We start from the raw sequence: 12,885 nt of genomic DNA, 5'->3' as shown, positions 1-12,885 counted from the left end.
TGCCGGTGCTTCGTATCAGAGCTGCTTTGCTGACCTGCAGATGTTCATACATGATACTGTGGGAATCATGACATAACGGTCAGTCTGACCTATTGTGCTGAAAACAGCTGGACCGGCAGGTGCTGAGGAGAAACACTGTCTGACATCTCTTGTGCCCCACATAAAATGCTACTGCTGGCAGAAAAGGATCTGAGCTTCAGCTGGCGTTAAAATATTAGATTATTTAAAGCAAACATAGTATTTCTCCACTCAGTGACATGAATTTCTTTATTGTGTGTCTGTGATTTGCACAGTTTTTCCTCTATTTTAGTCTATAAGGGAAAATGTGATAATGCAGCATTCTTCCACATAATATTTGTTTTTACAAGTCTTGGACACAACATGCATGATCACATTTGATTTAAGTTGTGACAAAATAGTACTGTCTGTTTTTGTTTATCCTACTATTCTGAAGTAGGTGGACATCAGTTAAAAAGAGGATTTCACGTAATTCCACGCGGCAGCTGGGATTTAGCAAAATTTGACTCAGAATGTAATGACAGTTGCCTGGCTGTGTGAGTATGTTCCTGGGTCACTCTCGACCAAATCTGATCAAACCACGTCTACACAGCCCTCATTTGAAAGGTTTACTAAACAGGAAACAGGAAGCTAAAAAATCAACACCATCAGAGATGAGGTGATGGTTCACGTGGTCCTCTGCAGTGAAGTCTTCATGAAATCTGCGCCTGACTATGGGGGCTGGGCCCTCTGACGCTTCGCTTCATTTAGAAGAATGAATAAAAGAAAGTCCAAAAGAGCATTTGATTTGCTGCTCTGTATCAGAGCTGTGACTGCCATTATGCCCCACTATGGAAGAATGAACTCATAAATGGAGGCTAGTGTGCTGCTCTACGTGTGTTGCAAAGCAATATTATCGTCCTTGAACCCTTAAAACCTCATAATAATAAAATCTGAAAATAACCTTTTCACCTAAAATTTTCTTTCTCTATTTTTAGCTTTAAATTTACCTGTTTGAAAATGCCTAAACTGTGACACCATTTCTTTACAGTGTTTTGTACTCCATGCAATTTATATAAAAAGAAAGTAAGTAGTGTAATTTGTTATATAAAAAGTATAAATCATGTTCCAACTATTACATACAAGTTTATTAAAAAATATGTTTCAGTAAACATGACAAAGACAGTACTGCTCCCAATTATTTGTTTATTAGCTGAAGCTTATCTTATCTTGCAAGCCCTCAGAATTGTAGCCTTGGGGTAAGAATAGCATTATTCAGTGAGCTGGGATATTCGTGTTTCTTCTCCCCTCTCTCCCTATCTGGCTGCTTCACACATGCACTCACCGTCTGCTGACCTCACCTGTGAAGCCGGAAACAAACAAACCCCATCTGGTGAAGTGTGCAGTCCATTAGCATACCATTGTCTCCTGCACCAACACAGGAAATTCACTGCCATCCATACACTGTGTTCTCTCTCTATCTCCATCCAGCAGGCAGAAATTATCATTACCATGGAGACCGTAGAGTGCTCATCACAGAGTAGAGCACTTATCCCCAACTCTGAACAAATGTACAGTTTGTTACATACTCGACAGCAGGTTGTTACGTAGCGCCATGTTCATTCAGTCTTTCAGATCAGGCTTGGCTTTTTCCCCCATTTTATTTGTTTCTTTAAACAGTTTTTCAGGATTGAAAAGAGCAAAACTTTTTAATGCATTACTCTTAATATTGATCAAGATATGATTACTCAATTTTTATGTGCTTTTTTTTCCTTTTTTTTTGGACATAAAGGTAAAGGGTGATAAAAGTTACAAAAGCCATCATCCATTTACAGCCATTAGAAACAATCTACCATTTCATACTGCAAAAGTTTAATTCATTCAACCACATATTTACATTTAGAATATTGTGCAACCGCTTGGTCAGAACACCATCTACAACCGTCAAGCCACTTATATACAATTGTCTAATTAAACTTTGGATAGGAAGTCAGAAAGACCACTGCTATGTTCTTAAGAAATTAAATATGTTAAGTTTTGGTACTTATATTTAATTTGCTCATCTTAAACTCATTTAGTTTTGAGCCAGGGAACCCATGGAGTGTCTGGTTGGAACTGTGGGCTGCCATTATGTAAATCCTGATGTATGCACTGTGATAGCCCCTGTTAGAGTTAATGAATGCAACTGGAAGCTCCTGGCCCATCTCTAAAAGCTGGCTGCCTCAGTTTTTGCTCTCTCTCCATCCACCCAGCACCATGCTATTTGCCTTGCTGATATAAGCTTTTTTTATTTTAGGTTCTACATTGTACAACATCATACACCAATATTTACTGTATAGATTTTGTTTCTTAGTATCTCTTGTGTATGTGTTGCTTAGTTTTGTGTATCTTATATGGTCTGATTGGATGAGTATTTGACCTACTGATAGCAGTGAACCACGATGTAAATATTACTTGTACAGAACTGGATAGCATTTCAGTGTTTAGATTAGGAACAGGCAAAGATAAGTAGTTAATTTCCATAAAAGGCCAGATAGGGGCAGTGTTGTCTCGTAGTTAAAGGCTTTTTAGATGCAGAAGTAATGGAGCCTATGAATAACATTTTAGAATCAGCATGACAGGAATTCCAGTATCACTGCATATGTTCGGTTGAAATCCTTTTTAGTTCTGCATCTCTGCCTTGTTGTATTACAAACAACTAAAGTAAAAGATGAAGGAAATCATTTAGTTTCAGTCTATGATACTGTAAGGTCATTGCAATGCACGGATTCCTGAATTTTTTTTTTTTTATTGTTTACAGTTGCCAGTTAAATAAAGCTGAATTGACCTTTATACTTTAGTGTCTGTCTGTCTGTCCCACTTGTGCGTATCAGTGTATACAGAGCTATCTCTGTTCATGCCCATAGTATTTATATCCTCCTCCCATATCTTCCCACAGCAGAGGAAAATGATCTTCACTTGAAAGACCATCTGCAAATACCACCCAGGGCACTGTAACGTTCCCAATATAACCTCCCGGCACAGCCGGCTGGGCTGTTCCAGTCAATGGCCTCACACAGTCTGGAGTGTTACTAATGTAACAGTTTCCCACTCTGTTTTTCTTTGGTTGTGCTTTTTTTTTGCATTTAATTAACACCATGATGAAAGGGGACGATTCAGAGGAAGTGGATATAGATTTGGGGGACTCCAGTGACCCTGAAGACTTTGAAAATGGGGAGCAACGTGAGACACTGTGGAAGGCCTCTCCTGCTATGGAAGAGGAGGAAAACATTCACACGTCTACACTAGTGGAAATCAGTGATACCAAGCCGCTGATTAATGCAAGAGACCCCCGAGGTATCAATGACTGCCTTAAGGTATTGCATTCTTTCTGCAGTGGCTCTATTAAACTTTATCTGTACATTTGTCATGCTGCACATTAGCTGAAAAAAACAGAAAGCACTTAAATATTGACACAGGGGACCAAAGAGCTGCTTTACTGATTGCACCGCTCTCTAGTGGACATCATTTATCTGCAAAAATTGAATCAAGACCCCAAAGAACACTAGCTATTGGTTTACCTCGGTAGCACTAGCATCAGTCTCTCTTTGTTTCTTTAGGTGACGTTTGAGGATGTTATAGCTGAGCCGGTATCAGTGCGGAGCGGTGACAGAGTGTGGATCTGGAGCCATGCCCTGTTCGAGGTGTCTAGGATTTGGATTTACCGGATAGTCACAGTATTTTTAGCCATTCCTGTGTCAATAATCTCTGGACTCCTGTTCGCCATCCTCAGCTGTCTTCATATCTGGTAGGTTTAGATTCGGACCTCTAGGTTAGTAATTAAGATTTTTGTTTTCAATTAAAGTAATGTACAGGTGACCTTTTGTGACCGCTTATTGAGCCTGCAGACACAACAGTGAAAGAATGCATTACTATACATGTTAATCTTTCCCCAGTACACATCATACTGTGGTATAGCAGCAGGAACTAGACAAATTTTTCTTCAGCTTGATTTTTTTTCCCCAACCATCATAAAAGACTAAGCCTTCCTAAGACTGACACATACAGCTGCGGTCAGAGAATATAACATCCTCCTCCATAATGGTTGTTATAATTATAAACTGACACAGAAATGAACCATGCCAACATAAGTGCATTTTGCCTCTGTTGGGTGGCTCCCTAAATTGGCATCAAAACATATCCGAACCTCCGGCCTCGAGGCTAAAGAGCCACCTGACCCCTCTGGAGATGAGACAAGAATCTGAGAAATATTGATGGGGAAAAATTTTCTATAATGCTATTAAAGTGTCACTCCATGGGCGATAGCTTCCGTGGCCTGGAGGGAGCTTTCAAATCGCTCAAAGAAATGACCTCGATGATGTCAATTAAAACCTTGTGGTTATGTGAAGTCTGAAAGACATGACTGCTGAAAGGTGGGATGGGTCTGATTCAAGCCCCCCTCCAATTTTGTTTTGGGAAGCCAGGTGTTTTCCGAGCTTTTCTGCATTAGGATAACTTTAAGATGCCATATACCGTAAGTACTAATCTCTTCACTTCATTGTTGAGAAACAAACTGTTATAGCAGAGTGTTATATATTAATTCAACATGAGAAATTAGAAATAGGAAATTATTACTGTTACATATTAAAACAAACATTTTTGTGTTCTCTTCTATGACAGGTTGGTTAGTCCCTGTATCCAGTGTCTCCTTATTGGCACTCGCTGGCTGCAGAGCCTATGGAGCATTGTCCTTGGTGTCATTGTACAGCCTTTTCTCACAAGTGCTGGAAAATGTTGTGGTGGCTTCAGCATTCACCTGGCCAAAGAATGAGACTCACATGTGAGAAGCACTTCAAGACTGCAAATGCTCATTGACATGGACAAGTGCACTTACTGTTGTGTGGTCACGTGGACCCAAACCAAGCAGCATTTAAAAAAAATACTTTATCCAAAATGTAACACCCATTATTTATAGCTATTATTAAAGTTCGATAGTATCTGCTGAGACTTGAAGTAAAAAATCAATGGTGACGCAATTCTTCGTTTCACATTCGGGATGTGAAACCATTTTAGTGACTCTTTTTGCTCAGCATGTAGTTCTTTTTTCACTCTGAGGGATTATAGTTTAAGAAATGCATGCAGAAATCATTTTTTGCAATTTGAATATTACATAATATGTAATAGAGTTTGGGCTTTTCAAGATCTAGGTTTGAGGATGTATGAAAAGGGGCTTTAACAATACTTTGTCTAGTCAGAAAAAAAGAGTTCAGTTACCTTGTACCAAGTGTTGAAATGAGTTCTACTTTGTCAATGAAAAAATATTTGAATGTGTGAATCTTTCATTTCACAATTTTAATCACTGGACATGAGCTTCTCCTCTATCACGGCTCAGTTGTGGTCATAGAGAAAGAAACTTTATAATTGTTAAAGGTTTAGCATTGAACAGAATATCAAGAATATATTTCTGAATAATAATAATTAATATTTGATGTATTGTCCTGGAAGGAAATGAAAGTAAAAGACATGGTTTAATATGGTTTTTAAACTAATACACTTTTAGACTTATTATTGATATTAAAAAGACATTATTAAAGCATTTTTCAAATACAACGATGATATGCTCTTTTGTTGCAACATCCCTAATATAAGGTTAAGTTTTCCTGTGTCATCTCTTTATCTTCTTGCTTGAAGACAAATGACCATGCAGGGAGATACTGTACATCCAGTTAGTTATTGTGATGTGTCAAGATTGCCTACAGTACATTTAGCAATTTGAGGCCGCAAACACTTGATTGAAATAGGTGTTTCTGATGTCACTCTTCCACTCCCACAGCTGTCAGTAACAACAGGCAGGAACAGATGTGCAGTGGCATCCACATTCACACGACAGAGATCGACTTCACTGGCACACTTTATTGTTGCAGAAATCCATGCACATCAGAATTTACTGTAGCATATGCTATGTCTAAGAGAAATCTCTGTTAGATATAATATCTATAGACAGACAGGATGGCAGAAAGTGGACAGATAACTATCATTCATGACTTATGAAATTTACTGTGTGATGGTATTGGACCAATTACGTATTTGCAGATTTATTTCCACACTGATTTGAGCTTTTGAGGAAAAAAAAAGTCTTTGTTTCTTATAAGTGTGAATTATGAAACTTTGGTTGGTTTGGAGGGTTCAATCTTCAGGTCAAATTAGTATAACTTCACCCAAATCACAAATCAGAGCACTTTCCCTCTCACAGACAGACTGTTTTTTATTTGACAGCTCTACTGCTGACACTAATGCCCCAACCCTTTTATATAATCCCCTTCTCCACCTTAAAGCTTCTCCCTGTGGAGGCTATACACTACAATGTTTTCTTTGACAATTCACAACAAACATATATGAATAAACGTAGCTGACCTTTCACATCACACATTACATATTACCTTACCTTTACACATATTTTTTGTTGCAAAGAAAGATGAAAATGATAACAAATTCTTTTTAAATTTTACATCACATTTTGTTCAAATTCTATACACGATATATATAAAACACCATTTGTACTGTTTTCTGTCACCAGTGGGTGCAGGGTGTCATCTGGACAGGAAGTTTACATTGTCAGTTTAGCTCGATTCAAAATGTTACAGAAAAAATGTGCAGCAATAGCCAGCACACTGCCTCTGTTGTCAGTTAAATGGGTGAAATGGGTAGCTGCATGATTGCTAGATTACTTGATTGCACGAAGCTTGCATGCCTTTTAGCTGGCTTTTCAGTGTACCGTACTGGATGTGCGTGAGAGGCTCCTCTGACTGTTGGTGTTCTTGTTAACGTAAGTGGAGGAGCCCCTTTTGTGTCTGCACTGTTGATCACAGCTGCACGAGCACTCTGTCAGGTACCGTCGACAGCAGCAGAAGAAACACTGCATCAGGTCATGGAATAGGTGACCCGCGAAGAACATGTAAATCCACGGGTTACAGCAGCTATTGAGACTGGCTAGCAACATTGCAATGATGAAAGCCATGTCTAGGAAGACGGAGAGAAAGAAGAACATGTAAGAGGTTATTTTGAAAGACTTTTTTTCCCCTCTTCATACATTCTTCTTTTAGTCTGTTATTTCCCAGAAAAGCCACAACCAACATTGAACTGACTCTACTAACAAATATCAGCTGTGTAGCTCGACTGATCTTATCCAGATGATATTAAAAACATATGAGTGACACGCAGCGTTAAACTGGATAACATGTTTTGTCATAAACATGACCATTGGCACAATAATTTATAACCACATTGGCGTTCAGTCCTACAGATATATTTACCAAATAATTTGAAACAAATACATACCCAACAAATACACTGTCTTCCTGTTTTAAATTGTGTATTTTTGAAACTTTCTTTTAATACTTTAGTAGCAAACTACTTTTTTTTTAAAGATTTTGATCATCTGTAGAAACCACCAGATGTGAGAATTATAGCTACAAACAGTTCGGAGAAGCGTTAAGAGACAAACTAACACGTATCTAGTTGTCAGCTTTTCACTGCATTTGCTGACAGTGATGAAAATAAAGATGGGAAAAATACCAGACCTTGCCACCATGAATAAAATGAACAGTTTAGAAAGAAGAAGTGGGTTGATCTTTAAAAAGACTCTAAATTAGCAAGTCTTTCCCCATCACAGTAAGATGCAATCACTCGATGCTTAGGTTTGAAAGTTTGTTTATTCATAAGTTGTTCAAGCTTCACGAGGCTCTAGAAAGGGTAATGGCAATTTATTACTTGAGCCAACACTTTTAGTTTGTATTTAAATATCTGAACAACTACTTTATAGTCTAACAACTTAAACACCCTGCTTTTTCATCAAGCCCCACCATCTGATGTAATATTTTAGGATAGCATATCTAATAGTGTGGTTGATAATCTTTAAGGTCACTAAAAGTACTGGGTTGGGGTCATAAAACCCAGTAAAACCACTGGGGCCCTTTTTAATGCTTAATTTTATGTATGTATTGTAAATCTGTCAATCTGATGTACTTATTGTATACCCATATTATTCATACAGAATTATATTAGCTGACAAGCTAATGCAATTCAGACTTCCTCCTCCAAAAAACATTTTGGATCATAAAAATGAAACATGGTAGCTGCTGGATGCCTCACAGATAGAACTTTAGGTTGCTTGAAAACAAATATGACGAACAGCTTCGATTAAAAGAACCTGTCCTTGGTGGAAAAAATACAGCTTTTTTTTTCATTCACTCAATTGATTACATTCCAATTATTAGAGCCCTGGAGTACACTGAATAAGCACATAATCTGAAAAGTGGAAAGTGGACAACTTCCAAGTCCCCCCTCTTTATCCTAAATAGGGTGAGAGAGATTTAGAGCTTGCTGGCGTCGGTCCTCAAGCACTGACCCATTCTCTTCCCTGTGCTCTGACTCCCCACAGTACTTTGCTTTATTGTGAGAGGTGTGCCAACCAAATGGCCCATCAAAATTCTGAAAAGTGTTTAACAGCCTGCCCCGAGTTGTAAAATCATTTGGTGCAAGAAATCCTAGCCACTGGAAACAGAGAGGGAAAAAAAACTGAAAATGACAGCATTCAACTTTTCCTTTTTATACTGGTACAATGCATTCATCACTTTCTGAAATGAAAGAAAAACATTTATCTTAACTCCTTTTCAGCATTGTGATTTACTGCTCTTTTCAGGAGAAATATAAAGGATGAGATGTCAACTTCAAAAACAGAGCTGCTGTCACTTTGTGGAAGAACAGGCTCTATATCAAAGATAAGTTTGAGGATAAAAAGTTAAGAAAACATTGCAGGAGTGCAAGAAGCCACATTCTCCTCCATTATCAGTGAATCCTTTGGAAGTTTTACAGTGTGATGTTATGACTGAAATGCAGGCCCTGGAAAAAAGTTCACAGGTTTCATGCTGGATCAAATGCCCTGATAAACACGACCTTCATGGAGTCTTAACCCATGTGGCATTACTTCAAAGAGACTGCAATGAGTCAGAAAATATAGAGAATCTAAATTATCTTTACTTTTGCATATAGATTTGCACAGAGACTTTCCTTGGAAAAGTATTTTTTGAAATCTAAAAGAATTTGATGTGCACTGAAACCACAAAGCCTGATTTAAATTCAATCTGTTGTCTGCCTCTCATAAAACTGCTCCAGTTCCACAAATTATACTGATGTATTAAGCCCCACTGTATTTTTGTTATGCCCTGTAAATAGTACCAGAGGCAGACCAGTCACTCACTCTTATGATTTACTTATGCAAGCATGACTATATGTCAAAGGAATTTTTTGTAACCCTCTACTGATTTATAAAATTTTTGAGCTCCTTAAGCAATGCTTTCTTACTTGCTTCAAGTTAAAAAGTATAATTACAATTAAAAAGGCTTTTTAAAATTTACCAGAGTGGGAACAGTAGAGAAATGATTCTACAATAACAGTCTGCTGATAAGATAATAATATGTGCAACACCGAAAGAGGCTTCCCCGCTGCTTGCATGACAGACAGAGACGTGGCAAAGATTAAGTCAGTGGTAGGTTTGGAAACCCTTCTCCAGTCCTTGGCTTGGCTTTGTTCGTAATAAAAAAGACTGATCAGTTTAAAGTGATTGCACTGTTCGTTCCCCTATTCTTCATTATTATTTGGATTTACAAATATTAAATATATGCTTAATATTAGAGTGTTAAATCCGGTAACATTGCTATCCCACTGAGTTATAAAGAAGGAAACAAGTTTTTATTGTGGCTGCTTAATGGCAAAATATATGTGTAACTTTTTTTCAATTATTGTTCAGGTGTATTTATTGAGAAACAGATGATACTGCTTGACCTGAGTAAACCAAGAAGATGAAGACAGAAAATTTTTTTGAAAGTTGATATAATATATGAATGTGAGACCAACATAAATTTTCTTTATTTCTAAAGTTTTATTCTTTATTTCTAAGCCACTAAACGTACTTTTTGTGTCCACAGATAATACTTATATTGCTAAATGCACTCTGACAAAAAATACTTCAATACTTCAAGCAATCTGGAGTCCCTAAAATAACACAGCCTTCTGGGATTTTTTTTCTTTTTAGATATATTTTAAATGTAATTTGTGCTTGTTTGACACATTTTTGGCCTTGGTATTTATTTATTTTTTTAATGAGAGCAACAGGAAAATGATTATTCTGGGGGAAAGTCTGGCCACCAAAACATTGATTGGAATCTCTGAAAGCTCTGAATGCACATTTGTGGATGTTTTTAAGATAATGCAGCTTGAATGTCTACTTTAATGGCAAACTGACAAGATCTGAGGAGTATATCTGAACAAACAGTTCAATTAAATGGATATTAGACAAAATAGCACTGGGAATTGAGACAGAAACGCTTTGATGTTCTGGTACATTTACTCCCCTAGAGGCTCTGAGGTCTTTCTTCAAACTGATAACCACTGTGAATGTTACTCCCATCCATTTCTGTTTACTCTGGGGAAGTCTGATTTTAAACACCATTGTGTTGCCTTGAAAGAACGGCGGATTGCTTGTGCATTCCTAAAGATATGTTGTGAGGTGGAAGAATGGTTTTTGTTTGCGTGGGACACTTGTGGAACAGAATTTTTTTCCCTATTAAGTGCTTTTGGCAAGAAAAAAAATCAACACCATTAATCTTGGACAAAGACGACGCATTAGTCATTGTGTCACTAAGCACTTTGCCCACAATAGAAGGAAGAAAACGGCGTCATAAACCAATAAATATTGCCATTAATCAAAATGTGTAAACGCTTTAAAAAGAAAAACTGTTATGGTAAAACGAAGGCCGTTGGGTGTGCTTTTACCTTCTCTTGGTGCAGCAGGATCCCATGCCGACCACATCTGGACAAAGAAAAAAGGAGTCCAGCACACAATATAAGCAAGTACCACTACAAATGTCATTTTTACTGTGCGGATCTTAGCCTTCGAAATGAGTCTCACGCTGCTCACACGAGAAAAGGGTTGGGCGCCTTTGGAGGGCCTTGGAGTGAGAGCCAGAAAGTGCTCCCTTCTGGTTTTTAGATTGAAATTCTCCCATATTTTAAAACATATCAAACCATAGCAGATGCTTAAAATGGCCACTGGGAAAATGTAAATGCTCAAACTCATCCAAGTGATGTATGCTTTGGCACCCCAAGGCTGCACGAAGTCCCCCCAGCAGTCATACACACCATTACCGACCTCCCTAAGAGAAAATATGTAAGCTTGAGGACTGCTGAATATCAGGCTGAGCATCCAAGAGGCGATCACACAGAAGCGGTCTTTTTTCTTGTGCACGGAGCGAAGTGGCTGGCAGACTGCCAAGCACCTGTCTATCGACATTAGAACCAGCATGTACGTAGACGCAAACATACCCACGACCTGGAGGTATTTCACCAACCTGCACAGCAAATCGGGTCCATAGAAGCGAAAAGTGATATCCCAGATGAGCTGAGGTAAAACCTGAAAGATTGCAACTACAAGGTCTGCGATGCTCAGGTGCTTCATGAAGTAATACATCCGAGACTGACTGTGCTTGGTGGTGTGAATAGCCCACAGAACGCACATATTGCCTGTCAGCGCGAGAAGCAGCACAAGGACCAGAACGGTAACTTCCACTTTAGCCACTTCTTCATTTCGTTTCAGAGGGTTCACCGTGGTGTTTCCTACGTAGCTTTCATTTTCACGACTTGAGCTGCTCCATGTGAGATTGTGAGACCAACTGTACTGCTCGCGTAAAAGGTCTTCCATCGTGCGTAAAAGCGCCACTTAGGCGCAGCCAGCAGTCACATCACAAACCCAGGTTCGGGACCTCTATCAGCTGTGTTAGCTTAGTTTCCCTACGTAATTTTCTGCCAGCACACCCCGTTATTATTATTATTATTATTATTTTCCCTTTCTGTTTAATAATCCGAACTCAGGACTGCAGTCTGCAGAGAGAAGGGAAAAAAATTATTATTGAAAACTCTTGGTCATTGCACTTTAATCTTTAAACTAATAAACAGTAAATTAACGAAATAACAGTATTTAAGTGATTATGTTCAAAAGGCGCTCACCCACTAAATCATCCTATCTTCTCTTAGGGACTTTGGAGCACCACTGTCCTCATCACTCGCTGCCTCCAGTTTGATGTCTGATCTACCGAAGCTCTGCTTGCTACCAGTGTCAGTAACCCCCTCCCCTCGTTTCATTTTCCTTCGAAGGAAACTGCTTACTTGGGTATGGACCGTATAGTTCTTTCTGTCTCGCTCTTCCTCCCCCATACGTTCACTTAGTGTAAGCTTTGACAATGTGAAATACTTTGAGCCAAATCATCCCAATAGCCTAAAAGCAGTGTCATTTTTGTTTCACAGTTTCACAGTTAGTGCTTTCAGCATCTACATTATTTAAAGCGAGCTGTTGTTGGAGTCCAAAAATTCCAGTCTGGACTATAAAGGTCAATATTTTCTCAAAGATACTGTATATGGAAAAGGATGTTATCTGGATGAATGCCATTATATATGGGATTGTGATGTGGTGCTGTAATTTGGCACTTTATGCTAAGGGTCTGTCAGGTAATAGCAAAAAGCATAATAACTGTGCAAGGGAAGTGACTCACTGAATCCAGTTGCACATAAAGAATGTGGGTTGATGTCATTAATACCATCAAAAGTGCCCTTCACTCTCATGCAACAGTCAAAATGAATGTAGTCATTTTGTTTAAATGTCAGATATCCTACTTTTGATTCAGACTCCATGAAATCACTCTCATCCATTTTAAAGCAGTAATTTAATGTTTTATCATTTCTTTATAGAACAACCTTATAGCAATTCAATTCTGAAAAAAATCATTATATATTTCTGACATATTTTAGTTACTTAAAAACAATAACCGTGATTTCAGTGTATGAAGGTAATCTTAT

General features: G+C 38.2%; 2 protein-coding genes across 2 annotated transcripts; one reads left to right on the top strand and one right to left on the bottom strand.

Annotated features, from left to right (window-relative positions):
- The first annotated feature begins 2,973 nt into the window (after positions 1–2,973).
- On the top strand, positions 2,974–5,580 carry cav4a (caveolin 4a). Its single transcript, XM_005724502.1, has 3 exons — positions 2,974–3,353; positions 3,597–3,784; positions 4,657–5,580. The coding sequence occupies exons 1-3, from the start codon at positions 3,135–3,137 to the stop codon at positions 4,805–4,807; spliced, it is 558 nt and encodes a 185-aa protein (XP_005724559.1). The 5' UTR covers positions 2,974–3,134; the 3' UTR covers positions 4,808–5,580.
- A 295-nt stretch (positions 5,581–5,875) lies between these two features.
- LOC102207462 (isotocin receptor-like) lies at positions 5,876–12,127 on the bottom strand. Its single transcript, XM_005724501.1, has 3 exons — positions 12,040–12,127; positions 10,810–11,913; positions 5,876–6,996 (listed from the first exon to the last, which is right to left on the bottom strand). The coding sequence occupies exons 2-3, from the start codon at positions 11,732–11,734 to the stop codon at positions 6,743–6,745; spliced, it is 1,179 nt and encodes a 392-aa protein (XP_005724558.1). The 5' UTR covers positions 11,735–11,913; positions 12,040–12,127; the 3' UTR covers positions 5,876–6,742.
- Between the last annotated feature and the right edge of the window lie 758 nt (positions 12,128–12,885).

The sequence above is a fragment of the Pundamilia nyererei genome, unplaced genomic scaffold (assembly GCF_000239375.1).
Source record: "Pundamilia nyererei isolate P.nyererei 1_Seehausen unplaced genomic scaffold, PunNye1.0 scaffold00012, whole genome shotgun sequence".
Classification (NCBI taxonomy): domain Eukaryota; kingdom Metazoa; phylum Chordata; class Actinopteri; order Cichliformes; family Cichlidae; genus Pundamilia; species Pundamilia nyererei.
This window is presented reverse-complemented; position numbering and strand designations above follow the sequence as displayed.